This window comes from Mirounga leonina, unplaced genomic scaffold, assembly GCF_011800145.1.
Source record: "Mirounga leonina isolate KUSES-001 unplaced genomic scaffold, KU_Mleo_1.0 Mir_93, whole genome shotgun sequence".
NCBI lineage: Eukaryota > Metazoa > Chordata > Mammalia > Carnivora > Phocidae > Mirounga > Mirounga leonina.
The window spans coordinates 55,545,996-55,573,724 of record NW_023270854.1 but is presented as its reverse complement, the minus strand read 5'-3'; the positions used below and the strand labels follow the sequence as shown (position 1 = coordinate 55,573,724).

The 27,729-nt window shown below is 38.7% G+C and overlaps 1 protein-coding gene across 3 annotated transcripts in view; it reads right to left on the bottom strand.

Annotated features, from left to right (window-relative positions):
- The window catches only part of ARHGAP28 (Rho GTPase activating protein 28), a 221,634-nt gene extending 201,789 nt beyond the window's left edge, over positions 1-19,845 (bottom strand). For all 3 annotated transcript variants that reach the window (XM_034995988.1, XM_034995989.1, XM_034995990.1), the window contains exon 1: positions 19,585-19,845. In XM_034995988.1, the coding sequence (XP_034851879.1) occupies positions 19,585-19,760 (176 nt within the window). In that variant the 5' untranslated portion in view covers positions 19,761-19,845. The remainder of the gene's footprint in view (positions 1-19,584) is intronic.
- Between the last annotated feature and the right edge of the window lie 7,884 nt (positions 19,846-27,729).

The window sequence follows — 27,729 nt, the reverse complement described above, 5'->3', positions numbered from 1 at the left end:
TTATCCCTAATCTCAGAAATGCTTCATTTGCATAAATAAACATTTCTGGCTGTCTTGGCACTCAAGACTAGAGACTGGTGTCTTGGCACACACCTGCACAGGGATCCAAGAAAATCCCTTGCAGACTCCCAGAAAGGAAAAAGGCCTTGGACTGTGGGTGTGAGGGCCAAAAGGGTTATTTTGTCTTCCTGTTAGACAACAATTGCTATAATTTCCTCATGTGTGAAATACTGAGAGGCTTCCACTTCCTCTACACCTTCCTTGAGAAGTGGCTAAAACTCAGCACCTTCTTGTGCCATGATCTCATTGATGTTGAGGCCAACATTTTTCACTCCTGAGAACAGAAATATCCTATTCATACAGGTATTAAAGTGTAAACCCTGGCACTCAAGGCTCTACCCAGTCAGCTTTCTCACATTAGCCCGAAACACCCGAGCCATAGACACTGCCCATCATGCCAATGCTACCCAGAAGTATCCTGATTATAGGCAGACAGAAACGAACAGCAGCCTCTCACACGGCAGGCGTTTTAGTCAGTCTGTAGGTTGGCCATGTGCTATTTTTATAGTGAATTTGTCTTCCACTTGGTCAAACCTAATCTCTAGGTACTAAGGAAATACAGCTCTCTTGGGGTATAAAATTGGTCATGAGAGCTATAAAGGTAAAGGTGGGGGGAAAAAGTTAATTTTAAATACAATTTGACCAACATCTTCTTAACCTGTGCTTCATGAATCACATAAAAATGCATGCAAATCTGTACAACATACATATGTGTACTTTTCACAGGGGCCTAAACCTTTTCTTAGATTCTCAAAGAGTTCTATGACTTGAAAAAGCTAAGAACTACATGATAAAAAAATATATTATTTTTAAAAATACAACTCAAGTCCCCAAGCTAGAAGTAACAAGAAAACAAAACATATCACTTTTTGCTTTCATTTAAGTATCTATGAGTAGGGGTGCCTGGCTGGCTCAGTTGGTTAAGCATCTGCCTTCGACTCAGGTCATGATCCTGAGGTCCTGGGACTGAACCCCTTGTCCTGTCTGCTTATCTCTCTCCCTCTGCACCATCCCCTCACGCTCTCTCGTGCACTCTCTCTCTCTCTCAAATAAATAAGTAATCAAATAAATAAATAAATTCTGTAATGAAAGTAATTCCAAATTAAAAGACAGTATATGCTGTACATGTTCAGTTTGTGAAAAGTTACCTCGCTTCAATAGTTCATCAAATAATTTTGACAAAACTATTCATAGTTTAGCTCTAAGTAAATTCCTCCTAACACCAGAAAAAAAGAAAAAAAAAAGACAGCTTGGATGGAAAACTGTTCCCTAAATTAGGTACTGATGGATCATTTAATTGAATACTTGTTGAATTTCAGGTCCAATCATGCTTGGGTATGTGGAGAATTCTATTCTAGGGCTAGCATCATTCCAGGAAGGAAGAAAACCTGTAACTGAATCTCTTTATAACTTTCCCCAAAACAAAGAGGGGTGCATTCCATTACACCAGCAGCCATGGGCTTAACTGCAGCTGACCAAGTTCGAGATGACCTCCAGAATCTGTTCTTAGTAACATTCTTGCCTTCGTGGAATTACCAAAATGCCTGCGGGGGTTGGGTTTTCATTACTGTTGAGTTGAATCTTCTCCCTCCGCCTGCCCTGCATCCCTCCTGTACACACACTGCTAAAACTCTATCATCCAAAATACCCACCCGTGTCATCCAATGGCAAGGCAAGTTAACTGGGGGTAAGAGCTGTCTACAGTTCTACTAAATATGAAGTCTGAAGACTGGGACTTTGACTGAACCACTATGATTCTGGCATATGTTTATGATTATTATTAAGCCAGTTACTTCCAATGTGTAAGCTAGTTTCTATCAATTACTTGACGGGGCGGGGGGTGGGGTGGGGCATGACATAAATTCCTTGAGAATTTTTCTAAAAGAATAAAGTTTATGTTTGGGACACCTGGGTGGCTCAGTCGGTTAAGCGTCTGCCTTCGGCTCAGGTCATGATCCCGGGGTCCTGGGATCAAGTCCCACATTGGGCTCCTTGCTCAGCAAGGAGCCTGTTTCTCCCTCTGCCTGCCTCTGTCTCTCTCTCTCTCTCTCTCTGATAAATAAATAAAATCTTAAAAAATATATATATATTTAGAATAAAGTTTGTTTGAGTCTGATTCTTTCAAAATTAATGCTTTATTTCAATAAATTATATGGTACCTATAAAGAGTTGAAGACAGCCTCCCAAAGTGAAGTATTTTTATTTTTTTTCATTGCTTTGGATAAACAATTGGCATCTCTTCAACTCATCTTCAACTTCATCTCATTCGCTGAGCCAACCCCAACTCACAAATAAAATCCTGCAAATATGTGTATAGAATCTACTACTACTTCCCTCACCAACCCTCGGTACATTCAAGCGGAATTACTGGCTCCTTCCTACACCATCTCTTTGCCCCACAGCCCCATCCATACACCAATATATCCACATCACACAATATATATCCACATGCCTAATCCAAACACCATTTCTTCTATGAAGCAAATCCTGTGTTCTCTCCAGAGGCTACAAAGCTAAATGAGACATGGGTCCCAATTGCCTTGAGCTCCCTTTTAAGCCCCTCAAGCATGGGAACTCTATCTTATTTAGCTTTGATCCTTCACAGTGCCTTCAAGAGAAGACATTCAATGAATGTTAGCTTTAAAAGAATTGAAAGAGAAAGAATAAATCCATGAATGAACTAAATTAAAGAAAATTTAGGGGTCTCTATTTTCTCAGTTAAATTTTTTATTTATTTTTCTCATACACTTACATTGTTAAAAGAATTATTTGGATACAGTGTTCAATATACTGGTTTTTTCCATTAATTAATCTGTTTGCTATCTGTATAAGTCTCATTCTTTCTCAGCCAACCCTTAATTCAATTTCCAGAATGCTACCACCTGAATTCTTGTTTCTCTCTTTTATTCCTTTAAATTATGTGAGCTAAGATAGTTTCCCCAAATGTCAATCCAATAGTATATCTGAGGTAATGTGACTCATATCCATCATAAACTGAATAGGGCAAAGAGTATCAGTTAAAGACTTGAAAATTCTTAACTGTCTAGGCTCTTCCACAGACTCTTTGTGACCTTGAAAAGTTATTATTCTGAGATTCAGTGTCCTCACTGAAAAATGAGAGACTGTAACAGGTGCAACCTCTTGTTCCATTTGACTTTATATATTCAGAAGAACTAATTCTCTATATTTTGCTATGATGGGCTTGATATGCAAGCTTCACAAATACACAAAACAAGAAGCTGTTTACATCAGGGGTCTGAGTACTATGGCCCACTGCCACATCCAGGCCACTGCCTGTTTCTGTAAACAAAATTTTATTATAGCACAGTCACATCTATTGATTTATTTACTGCTGCTTGCATGCTAACAACAAAAGAGTTGCAACAGAGACCAGATGGTCAGAAAAAAACAAAATACTGGCCTTCTGCAGAAAAACTTTGCCAATCTCTGGTCTAAATGATGTGCACTGCACTGTGTGACTTCCTGCCTAAAGAATGCTCCTCTGTTCCCTGAATGAGACCTAGAAGTCTTCTTTAAAATTCTACGTATGCTTTGAAAAGGTAAAACACCACAAGTGTTAAGCAAATTGTCACTTGATTGAATCATCTGATTCCTACCTGGGGGAACTAGAAGGAAAAAGGAAGGCTCCAGTAAACCAAAGTGAGCAGGCACCAAAAATAAATCTGCTTACATCCTAATTTTGCCTGGGTCTACCACAGAGAGATGAGTCTTTAGATTCTGATACTGTAATGGGTTTTAACCTAAACCTGCTCTCTTTCCTAGTTCCTGTTATATGCAACAGACAATACTTGTAGGCCAGGGGGACGACAATCATGTAAAATAATAAAATAAAACTACCAAAGTGTCTATATACGTTATTACCGCTTTTGGACTCTGATAGAATGATGTTTGAATCTCAGAAGCCATTACCCTGACCAAAGGAAGGCAGACACAAAATAATATATACTCTAGTATTCTGCTTATATAACTTCCAAGAATAGGCAATAACTAATCTATGGTGATAGAAGTCAGAAATTGGCAGGGAGGGGGTAATTGAAGAAGGGGCATGGAGAATTTTGGGGGTGATGGAAACGTTCAGTATCTTGTTTTGGATGGTAGTTATGAGGGTCAAAAGTCATCCAACTGAATACTTAACTGTGCATTTTTCTGAATTTGAATATACCTCATTTTTTTAAGTGGCTATTAAAGATTTTTTAAAAATGTGGGGGTATGTCTTTAGAAAACTTGGGAGATTTTTAGGATCACTGTCATTACATTATTTTCTCTCCAGAGTAATGGACAGATGGGTGAGGTAGCAAGAGAAAGAAGAGAAAGGGGGTACAAGGGGGTTGTTGATGGAGAGAGAATTCTTGTCCAGCCTCTAAGACCATTTCCTTCACAAATACATTCTTGCAATAAGTCATCAGATATCTCAGTCTTGGGACTTAGTCTTCCAGAAAAAAACTCAAAAGCAGGAAATGAAGAAACAGGTAAAACAGATTTTTTTCCTTTAAAGTGTGTGTTTGTTGGATTATTAAAAACCACAGAAAATATGCAACAACATGATCACACGCCTCTTGAAAGTCTCTACTTTATTCAAATTTTATTAAATTTATTCTAATTTTGTACCAATAAACTTAGAAATATCAAATCTAGTATATATAATATTGATAAAATTTATCATACCAAAAAGTAAGTTATTAATGAATGCTCTCTTTAAACTTGAACAAAAAATATAATAAAGTGCTGTGGCATTCTTAAATGATATCCAACATTCCTATTAATTCATGATCATCTGAAAAATCAGCTCTCCTTACTAGACAGGCTCGATTTTTCAAAGAAAGGCTGAAAGAAAAATATCTTACTGATATACTGACACCCTGGCTTGGGTAGCTTGGTTGAAATAAACCAAACTCCACTTAGAGTAACTGAGGCCACTAACACTGGACAACAATCCATGCTTACTGCACAGACTGCAAAGACAGAGATCAACTGAACAAGCAAAATTAAATGAGAAAGAGATACGTGTTATTATACAATTAGTATAGGTCTAAAGCCAATGTTTTGGTTAAAAATCTAGGATTATCTAATTACCTTCATTTCCAACTTAATAAGAGAGGGGAAAAAAAGAATTTAAGTGTTTGAAGATTCCCTGGAGGTCAACTCATCAATTGAACCCCTTCATTATCCAAATGAAGCAAAGGTGTGAAATGAGTTTGGCCTGACCCTCACTGGTTCACCCAAAGTGCACGTGCAATGGCCTCTCCTTCCCTGGCTGTCTCACTTCAGCCAGCCTCGGGGACACCAGCACCTGGCGGCATGCTGTTATACCTTCTCCTTCCACCTGCTCTTCTGCCAAAGACACTTCCTGCTCTCATTCCTCCTAATGACTTGTGCACATTCTCCTTTTTGTTGTTGTTGTTGTTGAAGTTTAGTTGACATACAGTGTTGTATTAGTTCCAGGTGTACAACATAGTGATTCAACAATTTTATACATTATGAAATGCTCACCGCCCTAAGTGTAGTCACCATCTGACACCAGACAACATTATTACAATATTATTGACTATATTTCCTATGCTGGACTTTTTACCCCTGTGACTTACTTATTTTATAACTGTAAGTTTGTGCTCTGTCTTGGAGACTTAATTTAGTTATTGACTCCTCCAGAAGCTTTCCTTAACCCCTCTAACTCTCACTAACCTAACCCCAAGTGGCAGTTATACCTTCTTTGCTCTCCCAGAGCACACCACACATTTTTCCTCAATTGTTCTTCTCACCATTCAAATACTGACTGTCCACACTGGGCCAGTGGGCTAATGCTAGGGATACAGAGGGAGAGGCAGCATTTCTGCCCTAAAGGAGCTGCACTTCAGAGGCAGCTAAAATAACCTGTTAACCAGTCTATCTATTCTCATTGAAGGACTGACTGTTAACCATTTGTGTAGTCCCCAAACCCAATACATGGCATACAGAGGCTCAACAGATGTTTGTCTGATTTCACTTTTATTTTGAAAGTTGGGAGTTTATTATGAAAATTGGGAGTTTAAATCCTTCATGTTTTAATGAGTGAAATAACCTTAAGCAAAATTCAATCTTTAAAACAACAGAGGGTATATTTACCTTCTATTCATTATCCTTTTCTAAGTTTTATGTGTCAAGGCATACTACTCATTTACAATTGTCACCAGTTTTGATTTTTATTTATTATTCTTCACTTCATAGCGTATTATCAACAGTTTATGTTATACTATGTATAAAGGCTAATTTAGTGGATTCTGAGAAAGCAGGTAGCATGTAAGGTCAGAACAGTCTATTTCCTAACAGAATACCAATCCAAGATTTCTAATACTTTTTCTAATTCAAAAATAGCAAATTCTGAAAATATCACCATATATTTGAGATTATTGCTATTTAATGAATGAATTGTTCATTCACTCAATAAGCATATATACAGTACTTAGGACTGTATTAGGCCAGGAATACTGAGATGAACAAGACATGGCCCTGGCATCAACACTCCTGGCCTTTATAGAAGTCCTGCTACCAAGTAGGGGGTCAAGTGCAATACTAGAAGAATGTAATGAGGTAGAAAAGGCACAAAGGTGGACATGACCAACTTGGTTTGAGGGGGAGACAGCCAGGGAAGAAGACTTCACAAAAGAAGTGATGCTCAGATTTTGGAAGACTTTCCTGGTAGCTGCGCAACCCAAGGACAGGTCACATGTCCACATTTCAGCCTCCACTACCTTCACTCAGCAACCATTTGTTAAAGCTCTACTGAGAGCCAGGCCTCTGACAGGGGAGGGGAAGGTAGTTAAGGATTCCACAATGAAGAAAACAGAGAACATTCTTGTACTAACAGTGCTTATATAGTGTTGTGGGGCTAGGGATAAAGTTTTAACCTGTATGCACAAAAATGTCACTATCAAAGGATTTTAAGTGTGTTTAAGTCTTACATTTTAGAAATCTAGGTTTCTTCATAAGAGAAGAGGGGAAAAAAACAAAACAAGACAAAATCAGAGAGGGAGACAAACCATAAGAGACTCTCTTAATCAAAGGAAACAAACTGAGGATTGCTGGAGGGGATAGAGTAGGGGCATGGGGTAACTGGGTGATGGACATTAAGGAGGGTATGTGATGCAATGAGCACTGGGTATTATATAAGACTGATAAATCACTGATCTCTACTTCTGAAATCAATAATACATTCTATGTTAATTAACTGAATTTAAATTTTTAAAAAACTTTCTTGACTTTGAATCTTCAGCTTTTTTGGGGTAAGTTTTTATTTTATTTTATTTTTTTTTAAAGATTTTATTTATTTATCTGACAGAGAGAGACACAGCGAGAGAGGGAACACAAGCAGGGGGAGTGGGAGAGGGAGAAGCAGGCTTCCCACTGAGCAGGGAGCCCGATGCGGCTTGATCCCAGGAGCCTGGGATCATGACCTGAGCCGAAGGCAGACACTTAACGACTGAGCCACCCAGGCACCCCTTGGGTAAGTTTTTATAAGCTCTCCGCCTTCAGTCTGCCTTTTTTTCTCTCAGCACCTTTCCATATAAGCTAAGTTTTTATAATAGGTTCTGCTTGCTGCCTCTACTTCCTCACCTCGCACTCATTCTTCAACCTACAGCAAACTGGCCTCCACCTCCATAAACTCATTAAACAAACTCTAACCAAGACCTTCACTTCACTGCTATCCACCCTCCAGACCCAGGGGGTGATTTTCAGTCTTGACATTATTGGTCATCTAGCTACTCCTGATATGTTGTCTGCTCATTCTGAACCTAATGCCCTGGCTTCCAGAATGCTCCTAGCCTCTTAGTCTCCCAGTGCTCTGCCCTTCCCTATTTGGCACTGCTCCCCAGGTTTCTGTCTTTGTTCCACTGCTGTTTCTACAGATACTCTATTCTCTCCTGCCAAATCGCATGCAGTCCTGATTTTAACTCTCTCCTGAATGCGGAAGTCTCCCATGAATAAATAGCTTAGAATTTTCAGTCTTGATCTCCCTCCCAAGCTGCCAGCTTGTAGAGCGAACTACCAGCTGGACATATACACTTAGCTCAAAGTTTCACCTGCTAGACTCATCACCCCATCCACAATCTACTCATCCACCAGAATTCTCAATTCAATCAGTAACACTCCAAAACAGAAACCCAAGTAATTTTAATCATCAAACCATACAAACTCCATTGCTTGTTTCTCCTCCAGAATCCATTACTCCCTTTCCTCTGTATTCTCACAACCCCTTATCATTTTTACCTGAACAATGGCATTTGCCTTCTAAATTATTTCTCTACCCCCAGTCACAGTCCTCCTTAAAACAATCTTTTACACTCCAAAAAAATAAGATTGGAGGATTCTGGAACAGAATAAGCAAACAGTTTCAAGATTACAACTGAACTTTATGAATTTTAATTCAATAGCTCTGAAACCAGATTAAAACAGTAAGAATGATCTGAATTAGGAATGAGTACACTGGAGACAGAGAGTGGAAGAAACAGAAGAGAGAATAAACCAGGTTAAAATTTGGTTAACTGAAGAGTGTTCCCTCTTAAGACACATAAAAAAAGTATTTCCATGGACTCTAAAGAAAATTGGTTCTAATCTTAACTCCCACAAAAAGAACTATCTTCAAGTCTGGGTAAGTCTCATGTTTGTTTAAGATTGGCATAATAGAAATCAGCTTCATTCGGGCTTCTTCTAAGCAGTGACTGACTCATGTTGTTTTAGCTGGTGTTGACTCACTGCCCCACAAAGGATGACACAGCTTTAAATAGGCAGAGGATGGCCTAATTTTTCCAATTACATGCTTCCAGCAACCAGAAGACATGGGGGTCCTCTAGAGTGGAGTTTTCTGCAACTAAGCACAATTTAGATTTTACAAAAACAGTTGCCAAGTTGACCTGGTAATCACTGAGCTTTATAAATGAGGGGGGAGAGAAGTTAAGTTGTGGTATGTTAAAAATCACAGGGGCCGGGCATCCTCTGTTTTTCAATACAAACTCTGCGGAAACTTAGAGTCAGCTCTTTTCCCATTTAATTGCTTACTCTATTGAGGTCAGCAAATGTTTTTCTTTAAGATTCCAATGAAAAGCCGCAACAAGTATGTTTTCAAGACTCTCCACGTTAACTTTAGTGAGATAATGTAGGGGTGGCTGTAATCGTGTTTGAAAGGAAGCTAAGGAAATACCAATCTCATAATTGTTGCCACCTTTTCTATACTTCTACACCCTTAATGTCTCCCAGTGAGAGCACCAGTTTTCTCTTCTGCCATGATTTCCTTGCTGTCAGCCTGACTGCTCCCAGAACACAACAGACCATGTTGTGGGCCTGAGTGGGTGACCAGGGGTCAGCAGAATGAATTCCGAGTCTGGCTCAAAAAGTTGGTTATTCCTTATGAGCCTTTCAGCAAGATACTTCCATACTTTGCTTCCCTGTTGTACCACAGAGATTGTCCCTTGCAGTCCTTACTCATGAGTAGTCTTTCATGATGCTTCATTCCTATTTGTAACACACTCTGAACTCCCTGGCTGTTAAGAATAGTTAGAAGAGACTCCTAAAGACCCAGCAGATGACAGAGAAGTCTGGACCACACTGTTTATATATAACTAAAATGAGACTGTCCAATCTCCATAGTGTCCCAAAAACTGGAGTTTATCAAAATGAATACCGTGCAAAATAAACACAAGTGCACAGAGCCTGGAGACCATTCTGATTCTGACCTCTCCAGATGACTCAAGTCCAGACTACAATGGGCCCTGGATTAATTTTCTAAATAGGAATCCTTGCAGCTCAATTCTGGTCAGTATTACCCATGGCTACAAAGTCTAGATTGCCACAAGCTATCTATAGTATCTAAATTTTTGAGCAAGATTTAGAACAAAACTGATCTTCATAAAAGTATGGTCCAGGACCTGGATTGGTCCCTAGCTTGACTTCAAATCAGGATAAAGCAAAAAATTGACTGACTATTGGGAGAGAAAATAGAAAAGCTCCATAAATTCTCATGGACTGTTGTTTCTCAACTTGCATTAAGAATTCTTATGTTGTAGCATTTTTCACAGAACTAGAACAAAAAAAGTCCTACAATTTAGGTGGAACCACAAAAGACCCTGAATAGCCAAAGTAATCCTGAAAAAGAAAAGCAAAGGAGGCATCCCTTATATTACAAACCTGTAGTCATCAAAACAGTATGGTAGTGTCACAAAAAGACACATAGATCAATTGAACAGAACAGAAAACCCAGAAATAAACCTACAACTACATGATCAATTAATCTTTGACAAAGCAGGAAAGAATATACAATGGGAGAGAGTCTCTTTCCCAAATGGTACTGAGAAAACTGGTTAGCTACATGCAGAAGAATGAAACTAGACCACTTTCTTACACCATACACAAAAATAAACTCAAAATGGATTAAAGACCTAAATGTGAGACAGGAAACCATACAGTTCCTAGAAGAGAGCACAGGCAGTAATTTCTCTCACATCGGCCATAGCAACATTTTTCTAGATATGTCTCCTGAGACAAAAGAAATAAAAGCAAAAATAAACTATTGGGACATCAAAATAAAAAGCCTCTGCACAGTAAACAATCAACAAAACTAAAAGGCAACCTACTGAATAGAAGATATCTGTAAATGACATATGTGATAAATGATTAGTATCCAGAGTATATAAAGAACCTATACAACTCAACACCCAAAATACAAATAATCCAATTAAAAAATGGACAGAAGACATGAACAGACATCCAGATGGCCAACAGACACATGAAAAGATGCTCAACATCACTCATCATTAGAGAAAGCCAAATCAAAACTACAATATCACCTCACACCTGTCTGAATGGCTAAAATAAAAAATATAAGAAAGAAGTGTTGGCAAAGATGTGGAGAAAAAGGAAGCCTCTATTGGGAATGCAAACTGTTGCAGCCACTGTGGAAAACAGCATATGGAGGTTCCTCAAAAAGTTAAAAATACAACTACCAGGACACTTGGGTGACTCAGTGGATTAAGCATCCACCAATTGTTGATTTCAGCTCAGGCCATGATCTCAGGGTTGTGAGATCGAGTCCCGTGTCGGACTTGACACTGAGCATGGAGCTTGCTTGGGATTCTTTCTCTCCTTCTCCCTCTGCCCCCCTCCCCCAAAATACAACTACCCTACCATCTAATAATTGCACTACTGGGTATTTACCCAAAAACTGCAAAAACACTGATTTAAAGGGATACATGCACCCCTATGTTTATAGCAGCATTATTTACAATAGCCAAATTATGGAAGCAGCCCAAGTATTCATGGATAGATGAATGAACAAAGAATAATAATAATGGAATACTATTCAGCCATAAAAAAGAATGAAGTCTTGCCATTTGCAATGACGTGGATGGAGCTAAGATTATAATGCCAAGCAAAATAAGTCAGTCAGAGAAAGAAAAATATCATATGATTTCGCTCATATGTAGAACTTAAGAAACAAACAAAAAAAGCAAAGAAAAAAAAGGGAGAGAGACAAACCAAGAAACAGACCCTAACTATAGAGAAACAAACCAGAGAAATGGTTATCAAAGGGGAGCGGGATGAAGGGATGGGTGACATAGGTGATAGGGACTAAGGAGTGCACTTGTCATGATGAGTACCAGGTGATGTATGGAAGTGCTGAATCACTATATTGTACACCTTAAACTACTGTAACACTGTTTGTTAACTATACTAAAATTAAAAGAATATTTTATTTTTTAAAAGACTATTTTAATTAAAAAATTAATTTAACACTCTGCCTGAGAGAGAAGAAAGAAAAAAGAATTTTTATGTTGTGAGTCATACTGCAAGGAATGAGTGAAAAATACCTTTTTAACCATGGAAATCTATCTTAGTAGCTAAAGAAAGCAATTAATAAAACTACAATGAAAAATTCTAAGAACTAGTTACTAAGAACATCAAATTAAAGGATTAACAATTGCCCTTCCCCACTTCTGCCCCCCCAAAAGAAAACCACAGGAAGATTTCCTGTTACTAATTGCTTAGATCACACTTTATAAGTCAAATTGAATGACTTCTTCAGCACATTTTGTCTACTTTAAAATACTGTTACCTAAGACTGCATGAAGGGCAAGAATGTAGCTTTTAAATTAAAGGGAAAAAAATTCCTAACATTGTACTTGCTTCGACTGATAACAAAATTTCTCAAACTATTTATATCCATTCATATTTAACCCACTGCATACTTATATTCCACTGAAACAGAATAAAAATGATTTCAAAAGGAAAGACTAAATCAAAACTGAGTATCTGTAACATCTACTATGTGAAAGTTGCTAGTTTGCTAAGGGGGATACAATAGTAATACTGTCCCTGCTCTCAATTAACCTATGACCAAATTGAGACTGAAAAACACTAAATCCATAATATATTAAATAATGTTTCAAGATTTAAACAACAGGTTAAAACAAACAAAACAACAGTTTTGGAAGGGTTGGGTGGGAATCCTGGCTCTATCATTACCTCATGGTGTGACCTTGGGCTACTTCTCTGTGCCTTACTTTCTTCCTATGTCACAGGACCGTTTTAAGGATTAAATGATAATGAATGTTAAGCTAAGTAAGTTGTCAATAAAAATAATCCTTTAAAAACAAAGAAATGACATCATAAGACAATGATCCTTACGACAGGTGAAAACTCCCTGGCTACTATTATCTAGGAAATTTTCAGGAAAGAAGTTTAGTCCTCACATCTCTAACTATATTTATTTCCCTTTGCTTGGCTCTTCATCTCCAGCTACTTAAATATGGGTTTGGTTCCAACCACAGACATGTTAACTTTGGTTACTTGTATGAATGTTTAGGTATGATAATGAGGGTAGGGAAAAGTGTCAAGAGATCAAATGTCATATTATTAGTTATAATGTCATTTTTCTATGTTTGACATTTTTTCTAATTACCTGTCAGATATCTCTACAGATCTAAAAATATAAATACACTGACAGACCTTTGTATAAAGACAAATGCATTGGCCAGTGTTTTCTAAATAGATTTTCCATAAATGAATACTAAGCAGGAAACCTCAAAAGGATTCTTTTTTCTGTATATTACAGATGTACAAAAGTAAACTTTGTCGCTAATCACAAAATTTAACACAGATCTAAAGATTTATCTCTTATATATAAGATAATCAGCACCACTACTTAGAATTATTAAAATAGTAGAAATAAGTCTCAAGTGCTTGATAATTTTAAAAATGCTCCATATTACTTTGTCTTTGGTTTCCTGTCCTTTGTACTGTGGGCCTGTATGTAGTCATCTTCTACTAATCTAAGGGATCAGAAATGGAATGCATAGGTTTAATTAGTTTTGAAGAGTAACATGAGACAAAGCAGCTGGTTCTCTAAGTGATACTTAGTGTATGTTCTCCCACCCTTGGACACTTAATGCCTGTCAAAGATAGTTTTATCTGTAATATTCATTTATTGAAGTGATATAACACAGTTGATACTGAAAGACTGTGTCATAAACCCCAGATATTTAAGATGAATATACACGGAAAAATATTTTAGTTCCCATTTTAGAAAAGAGCAACTTTAAGCTTTTAGATACATTACTGTTTTGTTCTGAAGTGCATCCTCTAGTAATCACAAAGAAATGAGCACATGAAATTGCATGTGATGAAAAATGACACATTATACAAAGGCTCACCAACTCAAGTAACCAGAACACAGCAAGAAACTGAAAGCAAACAAGCAAACCAATAAATGCTCAAAGAAACTGAAATAAATGCTATCAAAATCTTTTGTTAGATTATAAAGTTTAGTCCTTCGATAAGCATTTTCTTTACACAGTTCTAACAACCTTGATTATCTAATGAAAAGTAAATTATAAAAACAACATTAGAAAGAACAAAAGTACTGCTTAAGGTTTTTAAGGCTGCCTGAAAATAAGGGGGAAAATAACAACAATAAATAATATTTAAAAATTATATAAGAAATAAACCAATATACCAAGGTAGGCTATTTACTATGAAGGCAAGCAAACTTACACACCTCGATAGGTGCCTTTACTATAGCACTATAAATCATATGCCTTTATGATGACAGTCATTAAGAAAAGGAGCATTTCTGCCCTAGTTAAGGGTATGCCTGACCTTATATTTTCATCCAAAGAGGCTTAAAACAAAATCTATCAATTAAATGGATAAATTTTATTTCCAAAATTTTCTTCTGAGAACATTTTATTCCCTTCCTTTGCTCTGCTCCATAATACTCTACTTCTATTCTTTGCTGCAACTGAGATCTAGAGACCACAGACTGAGAAAACAGAGAACAGGAATGACTTCAGAAATGAAATAGTTTAAGGACAGAATGAGAAGAAATTTTAATTACATGTAAATTAAATATTTACTTTAGTTATGATACATCTGCACATGTTCAGGAACACTGGTAAGGGAAAAATGTTTCCATTAGGTATAAACATAGTTCTAAGAAAACAGCCACAGTAATACTCTCCAGGCAAGGTGGGATTTAACAACTACCCTCTCTTAACACAGAATTTAATTTAGTAGTCTTCTATTTTTCTCTGAAGACTATCATAAAATTTTGCTTCCAAAAAAATCATGAAACTTTGAAAATTAGGGAATAGATTTCATGAACTCAGACCAGATAAAATTGAACCATTTTTTATATTTGGTTGATTTTTTTAAAGGTGAAGGAGATAAAAACAATAAAGTCAGACAGAATACTGAATGTGGACTTTATAGAATGGAAAAGACATCAATGTAGAATTGAGAAAAAAAAATTAGTAGAGGGAAGTTCGAGAAGAAAACAGAAGATATTTCATAATCATAAAAAATCTCCCCCAAGATACTTATTAATTACATAGAGGAAAATATAGTTTACCAGTACCAAAAACCCGGCAGGCACCACTTTAACCAGGTGATCAGAGCCAACATCAACATTAATGAGACAGATCGCCATCATGTACCCCCTAATACAATGCACTTGAAAGGGCCCAACATCATTCTGTGGAAGTCTTACCCACAATGCATAATTTCAGTCTAATCATGAGAAGACATTGCACCAATCCAAATTGAAGAGCTTCCTACAAAACAAGCAATCAGTACTCCAAAAGTGCCGTAAGAGATAAGGACAAACTGCCAGAGACTGGAGGTTTGGGAGGCAAAACTAAATACAATGTGGGATCCCAAATTCAATTCTACAACAGAAAAATTCTAATGCTAGCAGAAAAGCTGATGAAATCAGGTCATAAAGACTATATAGTTAACTGTACTGCACCAGTGTTAATTTTTCAGTTTTGATTAATGGAACTAGGGTTATGCACAATGTTAACATTAGGGGAAACTGGGTGAAGGTTACTTGAAACACTCTGAAGTACTTTTGCAAGTTTTCCAGAAGTCTAATATCATCTCAAAAAGTTAAGAAAGTATTACTTTTATTCTCATGAACATGATTCTACAACACCCTAATTCCCTGAATTTTTGTGGATACATTAAGGATTAATGATCAGGGAGAACTGAGCAGGTTAAAAATGGACAGAGCAACTGGCCAAATGTTTAGCCAAATGACATGATCAAAGGAAATGTGCCAGATGTTTTCCAACAGCTCCACATATGGAGGCATCTATGCTCAATAGGGGCCCCACTGTAAAAAGAAACCAGAGACACCAACTCTGGTTTTAACCATAACATTAAAAATGACCCATAAATACCTTATCCTCTCATAAGAATTCTATTTCTAGAACTATTTCTGAATCCTCTAAAAACAGTATTTTAAAAAAAGGATCTGCCCCATATTTTAGTGTACCTGTGTATACATCCAAAAGCTCACACAGACTTAATTAAACAAGAGCTGGCACCTTGAATAAATGTCTTTTTAATTTCCATCCAAGAAGAATATGGCACTGAGTTGCTAAATTTAGTTTTTTCCATAAAATAAAATATTTATTCTCTAATCATCATTAATTCCATTTTAATCAAATCATTCCCATTACTAAGAATAGTTAATGATATTACAAAACAATATCCCCTTTACAAAAGTTTTAACATTGCTATAGGATTAGAATTCCTAGGATAACCTTGGTAAGCTTCTTTATTTGTTTTTGAGGAAGAGCTGGTTCTCTTCCTCTTCTATTTTTGTTCTCTCTTGGGAAGTTTATGGTTTAATGAAATAAACACCAGAAATACTCATGGCCATTTTTCACTATACACTCACCAAAAAATATTATATATATTTCTTATATATAGCTTAGAAAATCTTTGAAAAACAAGATACCTAGGCTTTATCTTCAGCTACCTTTCATTAAGTGAAATTATTTTGTATATATGTCAATATTTTCACTCTGGATTCTGATCAAGGGTCTAGAAGCTCAGCCTCTTTAAAAATCACATGATTGTAAAGACAGTCCCAACCACTTAACAGAACTGAAAATTTACAATCCTTCTCTTTTATCCTTTACAAATAGAATGTAAAGATAGAATGTTTGTGAAATAAGGAATTACCTTCTCTCCTCCCAACAAATACTTAGTACTTGAGTTTTTTTCCTCCATTAATACCTTTTGGGGATAGGTACCAAAATGTTTTACTCTCCTCTTTATATCAACAACACCTGTAATTAAAAGTGATAGCAGTAATAATACATCTAACAATTATTGGATGTTTCATTGGTATTGGACACTATTCTAAGCAGCTGAAGCAAGTTGCCCAAGACCACATGGTAATAAATGGTGTAGGTGATGTGTGGGGTCTGGGAGCCTGATCCCAAGCCTGAGTCACTGGCAAGTACACTTTATACTGGCTACTTATTTTAATAAAGTAGAATGGGCAGTCCCTAAAGAAACTGGTGGCCACCCAGCTTCAATGTTGAAGAGTTGGAGGGGGAGGCATGTAATGGAGCAGCCATTACTCAGCTTCAACCAGTACTGGCAGGCAGCAGCAGAGGCCTGAGTTGCTGGATCCTTTATTCTTTTATTATTATTTCTTTTAATGAGAAGCTGGCAGTCCAGATTGATATCTGAAGCCTCTTGCTTTCAAAATGTTGCTACTTATTCCAAGCTTTTTCTAAAAATCCTCTTTGTCTGAAAGGTAAAGGGCCACATTCTCAAGGCAGGGACTTTATCTTATTTATCTTTGTATCCCTAATACCTAATGTGTGGCTGGCACATAGTAGGTACAAACGGATTGACTTCTGCTGTTAAAAATCCTGCCATTTTATCTTGGCCATTTTATAACCTTGGTAGGAATTCATTAGTTTATTCAACAAGCATTTACTGAGCTACCACGACATGCTAGACACTCCTTAGGCACTTGGGATTACAACAATGAACAAAAGAGAATGATGAAGAGAGAGAGACAGAGACAGAGGAGACTGAAATTATATTTTAGTGGGAAAAATGGGCCTAAAAAATCCAAAAGCACATAAAGTCAGATGGTGTGGAGGCTTGAAAAATAAGGAGATGGGTTTGCTTTGAACTGAACCTTTGCTACTAAGAGCTAAAGAACAATGATACAATAGTCCATGCTTCCTAGCGCCATACTGGTCACTCGTCCACAAGTATGTTACACATACGTAAGCAATTTTAAGGAAACGGTATTCTTGAAAGAGAGAGTGCTTTCTTCATAAGTAGAACAATACGATCTTGCTCCTTGGCTTGAAAGGAAGTATTGATCAGTAGTTAGTGAGTCAAAGGTTAATAACTGGGTCCTGATTATTTCTGTTATCAGACTCATGATTGATGGTGTCCTCTGGCTCCTTGTTAAGTACAGGAACCTCTTTTTGATTGTTGTTACTGGGAACCAAGGAATTAAGCTATTCTCTCATGATTTAGTTACAGGGGACAGGGTCAACTATCTCCTGCATCAGAGAGTTGAATGACAAAGGTTCCTATAGAGAGGGTGCACATGGTCACCAAAATGCAAACTTGGAGCAGCATAAATCTGATTGGCAGCCATATGATAAAACACTAACTATGACACACAACTTTTGCTCTCATGCATTATCATTCCACAAGACCACATGCTGAGTTAATGGAACTTCTCCTCCAGTTTGCTTTGGAAACGGATGTAGTTTCCGAAGGCCCAAATGGCACAATCTAGCTATTACTCCTAGACAGCTGCTGGGAGTTAGAGACAGGACAGCTATACCAGGACCATCTAAAAATGCACAAACCAGGCCCCTGCTTCTCATGAACTCACTTATATCTATTTAGTTACTCATAATCTGAGTAATTATAGTCAGGGATTATGTTTAGAAAAGAAAGCACCCTAAAGACAAATGCAAGTTTTTATCTTCAAGCAGCCTTTAAAACAATGTGCTACTAAAGCTGGAAGAAAAATGTTACTTTCTCACTGTCTTTTAAAGTAAGATTTCACTCAACCTGCTCTTTTTGGAAGAAACAATATTGTCTTTGTTAGCCGAGCCTAACATAGATCTCATGCCAATGTAGTTTGTTCTTCTCATGGATACTAGCCAAAAGGATATTCCTTGAAATAAAATCACAATCTGTTGAAAGCTTCACAAATCAATTAGATTAGGAGACAGAAGTAATCATTATCACATAACTGAAGATAAAAGTATGAGAAAAAGTGAACGAAAATAAACTTGATGCAAAAAAGCACATCAACTCTCAAACTTCCCACTTGTTAAAAAAAAAAAAACACCACCATCATTCATCTGTGGATCCATAGTAAGCAAGCAAAACTTCCCCTAAATATGAGTCATATATCAAACCATCTCACTTATTATTGCCTGTCCAGGGAAATTTCCTAAGAGTCTAATGTTTTTGTTTAGTTAATGTAAGTCACATTGGCCTTGCATCAAACAGATGAACCCTGATACAGAGTAATTTAACATAGATCCCTGCTATATTAAATCTAAAATACACATACTGAGATGGTTATAGACCTCTTTTGACCCAAAAGAAATAAATTATAGTAGCATTTACAACATTGAGTCAACATTAGCAATAATAAAATAATGATACCAATGTATTTATACAGTTGATTGGTTTTTAAAATCTAGAAAAAAAATTTTTAAAGTCTACTCAGATTTACTTTTTAGAGAATCTCTCCAGCTATGTTTTAGCTCAGATGGCACGCAGTTACTGAAGAAACTTTCAATAGTATTTGAGGATTTAGGATAATGTATTTTAATTTTTTTCTTTTCTGCTTGTCTCATTTCCAATGATTTTTTTTTAATTCTCCAATATGTCAATGGGTGAATTTGGCAGAAATGAGGCATATGCCTATTTATCATCAAGTTGTATCAAGAACACAGCTCGACAGCTAAACTCTGCTAGCCAAGGAGTTTAGCCGCGGCTGGCTGAGACTTCGTGCACTTCCCACTTACAATCAAGGATAATACAAAGAGCAGTAGACTCACTCATCCTGTCCACCAAAACTTGAAACAAAAATCAAGTGATGGTGCTCTTATGCTCTGGCAGAAAACACAGCTGGGAGATGAAAGCCCAAGCCCGGGAAACCTCTGCTCCCTTTGGAGCCGCTCTGGGTACCTGCTGCCCGGGTGGCTGGCGGTGGCCCTGGGCGCGCAGCGTGGCTCGGAGCTGGGCGGCTGGGAGCGAGCGTACGAGTGGTAGGCGGTCAGCACCACGCCGCCCGAGTCTTCCACTTCCATCCTCAGCCGCGCATGTCCCCGCTCCGGCCCGAGAACAAAGGCGGGGACCAGCATGGACCAGCGCACCGGGACTCGGTCACCAGCGGGGCGGTGTTCCCCGTCCAGTTCCTAGGGGCTCACTCTGGCGGCTGTCAGGAGCGCCCCGGGAAGCCAGCCCCGCCCGCGGGGCAGCCCTATTAGCAGGGACTTAAAGACACGCCCACAAGTCCCGCTGGGGGTGGGGGGTGGGGGTGGGGGGTGGGGGTGGGGGCGGGGAGAAAGGGGGGGCAGAATGTGGAGGGGGAGACTGGGGAAAGGGGGGACCGCAGAAGGGAAGGAGGGGGGATCCCTGTTTTTAGGCAACTGGAAACCCGCTGTGATCTTTCAGGGCTCAGGCTAGCTGCTCTGGCAGTTTTTCTTGCTTTGTTTCTTTTTCTTTTCCTTTTCTCATCTCCCCCCCACCCCAAATGGGGGAGGCTTATCCCAGAGCTAGGAACATTTCCTGCCTGGCAGCAAGAAGCGAGAGAAAGAAACCTTGCCTTGGGAGCCTAGACTGAGAAGGGGAGGGGCCAGGTCTACAACGTATGGTCTGGGGAGGAAAGGAAGAAAATGTGACACTCTCTCATTTAAAGTATCCACATCAAAAATTGAAGAACCGGATTACATTGCTGTGTACTTGGTCAAGTTACAATAAACTTGATTTCCTTTTGGGCAGGTAACTCCCTCTTACAGCAAGCAGAAAACCTCCCTCCCTAACCCTTAATGCCACCACAGCAACCAGACTCTTACCTCACCCCACATCCCTTTCCTCCTCCCAATCCTGATCAAATTAAGATAGTGCTTTCAGCTTGTCTGAAAATTAGACTTGATTATTCTGGGTCCAATGCATGTTTTTTCGAGGTCTTTATTTAGAGGGAAAATGTGTGGCAGGGAGGCAGGTAAAAAGGGACATAATCAGAAATGATTTTCAATGATTTGGGGTCTGAAGTATGTCTTTACCTATATCAAGCTAACAACACAAATGAAAGACAACATTCTTTTAACCATTTAAAAAGGGAACCAGAAGTATGCTAGAGAGGCCCACAATGACTTCATCTTTCACACCCAGAGAGGGTGTTTTACCTGTTGTCTCTCACACTCCCCTGGGAGCTAGGTGAAGGGGAAAAGAGAAATTAGTTTTCTCTTTTTACTGAGGGGTGACCCAGGTCATGCTACTTAACATCTCAGAATCTCTTTCTCCATCTGTGAAATGGGGAAAACAATATTCTTCTCATGGGGTTAAAAGCACCACACACATGCTAGGTTCTCAAGAAATGTTGGTCCTCTCTGCTACTTCCTTCACATTTTCAAGAAGAGAGACATTTATTTTCACTGTGTTTTCAAAGGTTGGGAAAGAAAAAAAATATCCAAAATGCTTCTTAGGAAATATTTTGTTGATTAAAGGGGTTGGAATAAGAATGACTAACATTTATTAAAATACTTTTTATGTGCTGGATCCTGTTCATTAGCTCTACTAAACAACTCTATGAGGTAGGTCCTATTAGTATCCCAATTTTGTGAATTAAAAATTTATCAAACATCAGTGTATGAAAAAAGAAAGAATGCTTTTCTTCAAAAACTTCATATACAAAGACGTATCTGTTTACCGACTGTGTTTTATACTAAATGCATCAAAACAAAGAATATTTTCTTAAAATGTGAAATAAATTCATAATGTAATTATTGGTACACATCCACAATACCTCATCTAAAACTTTGGGTCCACGGGTGCCTGGGTGGCGCAGTCAGTTGGTTAAGCATCCAACTCTTGGTTTTGCTCAGGCTCAGGTTCTGATCTTGGGGGTCATGGGATCGAGCCCCATATTGGGCTCCACACTCAGTGCGAAGTCTGCTTGAGATTCTCTCTGCCTCTCCTGCTCATGCTCTTTCTCTAAAATAAATAAAATCTTTAAAAATAAATAAATAAAACTTGGGGGCAAGATATGTTTCAGAATTTATAATCTTTTTATTTTTAAAAGGTAATTTGGTATAGGCACCATTTAATATAGAATACTCTCCTTCCAGTAGTTTGGGACAGCATGCTTTATTCAAACTTATTATTTCCTATGCAGAAACAATTGACCCTAAACAGGGTAAATAATTTATTCAGATCAGGTTTGTCACCAAATAAGTTTTGACACTAAACTTTCTTAAACATGTAATTTTTACAGCTTTGTGCATTTTGGAATTACCATAAGGAATTACAGTCGTGAAACTTTTTCTGGGCATGGAATTTATCTCGTTAGCTTTTTTCTTTTTTTCTGAGCTATAGATTCAGAATTTTAAATACTTGCAGGGCATCTTCTTGTGAATATTTTTAGCCATAACTCTGCCTCAAGATGTCCGAAACTACAGTGGTGCTCCCTCATGCCAGCTTCAGCAGCCAGGCCCCCTCTCTTGTACAGTCACATTTTAGATGCTCTGGAGTCACTGTGGTTTCTCCCTCTGATCACTTATACCACATCCATCATCTCTTTCTCAAAATGTCCACCAACTGTTCCTTCTGTTCCCCATGCTGTGGTCTTTGTTCTCACATCACCATCTCTTGCCTAGGTGACGGCCATCCTTCTTTGACATAGATGACTTTCAACCACCTTCCTCTTAAATCCTCCCCCTCTTCAAAGAGCTGGTAGAATGATTCTCCTAAAACATAGTTCCTCCCCTTCTCAAAAGCCCTGTTGTAACCCACTTGCTACAAAAATAAAGTCCAAACTCCTTAGGATAGGTGCTCATTAATCTACTTTGATCACCTATTGCTTTTTTACTCCTGAGACCGTGTGGCCCTCTCACACCAGCCTGTCCTGCCTTCTTCCTCTGCTCCTACCTGTCATTTTTCTGTCTAGAAATCCTTAAAAACCCTCTACCTCCCCCCATGAAGCCCCTTCTCAGGTGTTCCTAATTCAAAGCCCCCCCTCTTGCTTCTGTTGTAAGAATTATCTCACTCTGCCACACAGTTAAAGCACAGTAAGCCAAACCTGTATGCCATATACACGCTCCACTACTGTGCCCATCGCATACACAGCTAATAGATCATAGTGGTTTTTTCCACTGAGCTCATGTGTTGTCAAGAAACCCTTCTCAAAACAGAGCCTCCAACAGCAAGGCAGCTTTGAGATGAAACTATCTGCTAACCCAGGACTTTATTATTATTTTCCAACAAATTAGTGTCTTACTAAACTGCAAGCTACTAGAAGGGCTAGTGTCATATTTTTGTCTTTATACTCCAGAGCCCACAGTGTTTTGCAGAGTAGGCAATCAATAAAGAATATCTGTAAAATCAATGAACATATGAATCAATGAATGAAGGAGATAGCACTCTTTCGTTCAGTAGTTCCAATCTTTCAGGGTAGCCAAGGAATTATTATAAATGATTCATACGTCTGTACGGCACTGTAAACGATAACTGCAAACTAAAGAAAAAAACGTTTCACATGTATATATTAGTATTTTTTGAATGTAGGCATATGGTGTTGACTTAATAAAACACAACTCCAAGCATTCTTGAGTTTTTGGGTTTCAGAAAGATGGTAGAGTGCATATATTGGATATTACAGAATATGCTGTGCAGGACATTTTCCTTTTGCCCTCCAGATCCCCTTGCCACCCCCACTAATGCGTGGGGCCCCAGTGGCTCACCTTCTGGTCTGCATCTCTGAGCTCCCTTGCCTCTGGTGTCAGGAGGGGTACCACCAAAGAAAGCTGCCAGGAGGACATCTACAGGGAAGAGGAAAAGCCAGCTTGGGTATATATTTCCCAAGACTTCTGTTGATTTGCTACCAGCTGGCTCCTTCTACCTGCTAAGGCCTTAGCTCCTGATGGCAGCCCCCTCCCATGCTGCTCTCCCTGGATTCCAGTAATGCTTTCTCTACCTAGCCCTTTAAACCTAGGAGTATTCACAAGTCCTGGTGCACCAAGTAATCCCTCCTTTGTCCCTCCTGCACCATCCCTGTTCATCCCTCAACCCACCCACAGCCTTACAGACAATCCCTTTACTAAGGTCTCCTCATCCACTTGTTCTGAGTGCCCCCATCTCTTCCTGCCAAGACCCTGACCAATAGGTGTCCTCACTGAGATCTGGGGCAGTATCCTATAAGCAAAAACATTAGTGTGTCTGCAGTAAACTGTAAAAATACACATACCAGGAGGGATAAATACAAACGATAAATAGCCTCCTGTCAGTTCAGGTGATTTATCACTAGATAAGCTCAGGTCTGAACAAGTTTTACAGTCATATGATTCATGAAAAAGCTTTCAGATTAGAGAGCTTTGGGGATTTGGGAATTATAGATATGGGATTATGGACCTGGTAGAGTCTGTTAACATTTTTGGCATTCTGGGAACCTCTGGGCTAGGGGTTCACAGTACAAGACTGTGACAGCTGGCTCAGCAGCAGAGTAACCAGGGACCCTGAGAAAGATTCTCCATCTGGGAATTGGGTTGATAAACTGCTCCTAGAGTGGACAGTGTACATTCAGAGCACAGAAATAGCACTGGCATTTGGAGTAATAAAGCAATGGTAGAGGGAAAATTCGTTTCCTATGCATACTGCCCTGGATGTCACTGCAGCACCCAGCACTGAACCAAGAACAGGACACCCGGGTGTCAGCACCAACTCTGCCAACAGAACGCAGGACCCAAGCAAATGGCTGAATTGCAGACCTGTTTCTTCACACACAGATGAAATAAAACATTTATTCACTGAGTACTTACCATGTGCCTGGTTCTATTCTAGGCATCAGAACCTCAATTCATGGAATGCTCACAGCAGCTTTTTGAGATAAGTATTACTGTTAGCATTTTCATTTTACAGTTGAAGAAACTGACTGCATTAACTTGTCCAAAGTCACCCTGGCTAGGACATGGCAAAGCTGGGATTCAAACCCAAGGAGTCTGTCTGGCTCCCTGCATCCAAGCTCTTAAGCACTATATTTCTTCCCTTTTTTTTTTTTTTTTTAAGACTTATTTATTTGAGAGAAAGAGAGCATGCAAGAACGTGTGCGTACACGAGCAGGGGAAGGAGCAGAGGGAGAGTGACAGAATTTCAAGAAGACTCCCTGCTGAGCGTGAAGCCCAACTTGGGCCTCGATCCCATGACCCTGAGATCATGACCTGAGCCGAAATCAAGATTTGGGCCCTTGACCAGCTGAGCTACCCAGGTGTCCCTATATTTCTTTTTCATAAAAGGTTTGCTGAGGTTCAAAATACACTCCTCCTTTATACTGTAATACAATGGGTCATCGGATTTATTCTTCTTTGTGGCAGCGTTCCATAAACCTATTTAGCATTTGGGAGGATAGATATCACTAGCATATAAAAATAATGATGAGAAAAAAAAAAAAAGGAAAAAAAAATAATGATGAAAACAGTAATAAATGAAGAGAGAATTACACATATTTTCCATGTACAACAGTAAGGTGGTTCACAATCTCTTTATACATAAGAACAATTCATTAATTTCTCTCAGAATGTGAAGGTTAACTCAGTATTTCATTCTGCCTTGTAAATTTGTCAGCTGATACAGATATAAAGCATTACAGAATACTATCATATGTGACCCTGGGTGCACAAAGACTGCACTTGCCAATTAAACCTGAGGAGGCAGAGTGGTAGACCAAAGAGGGTCAGACAGAGTTAAATCTGAATTACGAATTTGCTACTTACTGTTTGTGTTACCTTTATTTCTCTCCATTTCTGTTTCCTAACTGAAGAGTGGGGAATCTCCTCTGACAGTTGATGGGAAGATAAAATGAGAGAGCACCTTTAAAACAACAGTCATAGTGCTAAGCAATCTTAGACGCTGAAGAGATGTTGGTTTCCTTCTCTCTTTTTTACTATTCCCTGTCATCTGTCCTCTACCTCAGCCCTTCTAGAAGCAACATTTGAATTCAACGCTCAAGAGTAAACAACCTGATCTTAGGAATTCCAAAGGCATTTCATAACCTTTACTGAAAGAAGAGTCAGAGTCAACTCGCATAATGACTCACCTGGAAAAGCCTCAAAAACTCTGGCCCCTGGGTGTTAGTGACACTACAGTAAGTATTATGAAGTATGGTGAATATTCCAACATACTCAGTCCTACCAGGAGAGGCAAGAAAGCAGAGCATTTATGCAAAACCTCAACATGGACAAAAGGAAAGTGCCTCTTGTGGCCTTGGCTGCTTATCTGGCAAAACTGCTACTAGAATAATCACTTAAAACCAGAACAGGAAAACAGCTGCAGCTGCACTGAGTCTTTGCTGCTGTTGACTGCCATTCCCTTAGCAAGAGGGCTTGAAGTTACATAGTCATTGGTCCTATCTTGCAGGAAATGAAGGCACAGTTCTCTCCTACCTAGGGGAACATGTTGATTCTGTCAAAACTCCTTACATGCATTCCAACTTCCCCAACATTCTCTAGAAAGAGTGGGTCAAATTAGGGGGAATAAATGCAAAATTTCATTTATATAAAGAGGAAATACTTTAATTAACAGGTATTTTAAAAGTATTCAGAAAGGTAACATGTAAACCCTCCATCATTGGGTCAGCTGATAAATCTTGAATTGTTATCCTATGATATTTCTCAAAACTTATTAGCACTAACTAAATTATACAAATTTATTATCTGAATGCTATTATTATGACACAGAAATTTTAGATTACTCTGATTTTCCTATTGCTTTCTTAGCATCTATTTTTAAAGACATATCAGGTCCTATTTTTCTTCAGTAATTATTCTGTGCTCTATGATCAATTTGGTTATTGGGATAACAGACTGTCACCACGAGAACCTGTCAGTCAGGTTGAGACTTGTGTTATTTATATGATAGACATAACTGAGTCACTTAGGTCACTTAACTGACTTCTACAAATAAACTGAATCATTACTGACTGGAAATAAATCACTAGCAACACACCCAGGCAGAGTGAGGGAAAGAAAACCAATCAGCCACAGACATGAAGCTTTGGTCTAAAGAGACTTGCATTATGGAATACTTTCTGCAGTGCTATACTTTGCAATTATACAAGGGGTTTTATTTATTCATCCATCCCTCCATCCATCCTGAGAAGGTACAATCATCATTAGTACCTACAATGCTAAACACCAAGAATGTAAAAAGAAATACGAATTTGAAATCACAGTCTTTGCAAGAAGTAGGAGTAAGCGTTGCAGTAGGAAGTGGTCAAAGAATCTCCCAGAGGAGGTAATGCTAGAGATGAGTCTTAAAAGATGAATAACAGGGCGCCTGGGTGGCTCAGATGGTTAAGCGTCTGCCTTCGGCTCGGGTCATGATCTCAGGGTCCTGGGATTGAGTCCCGCATCGGGCTCCCTGCTCCTTGGGAGCCTGCTTCTCCCTCTGCCTTTCTCTCTCGCTCTGTCTCTCATGAATAAAAAAAAAAATAAAAAATAAAAAACAAAATCTTAAAAAAAAAGATGAATAACAATTGGCCAGCTCAGGTGTGGGCAGTTGGGTGTGATGAGAAGGGTATTCCACAAAGAGATAAGAAACTGAAAAAAAGGTACAGAGAAAAGAAACAATGTGGCACATACAGGGAAGCACCTTTAGTTTAGCTTTGCTGGACAATAAGGTGTAAAGCAGAGAATGCTGGAGATGAAGCCAGAGACAGAGGCCAGGCACTGGGGGAGGGAGCAGGGAATCCGAATGCCATGTGAGGAGTTTAAACTTTACCAAGTTCAGATGGGAAATCCACTATAGGTTTCAAACAAGGTAATACTGGGATCCTCTTGTGCTTTTAGATGGTCCCTCTGGGCTCTGTACAACCTGGTCTGCACTCAGCTCTTCTGACCTACATCTCCTGTGCTTCACAACCTCCTTCAGAGAAGAATGTACACGGGAGCCTGGGGAAGAAGAAAGCCCGCTGTAAATGGTCAGATGCTAAGCCCCAAACAGAATCCTAAGAAAAAGCCCAAGATGAATTTTAAATAGCTGTTAAGAAGTTTAGCTTAATGCCTCAGCAAGGAAGCTGAGAAAAGGACTCTATCAATCCTCTCAGTTACCTGGTTTATT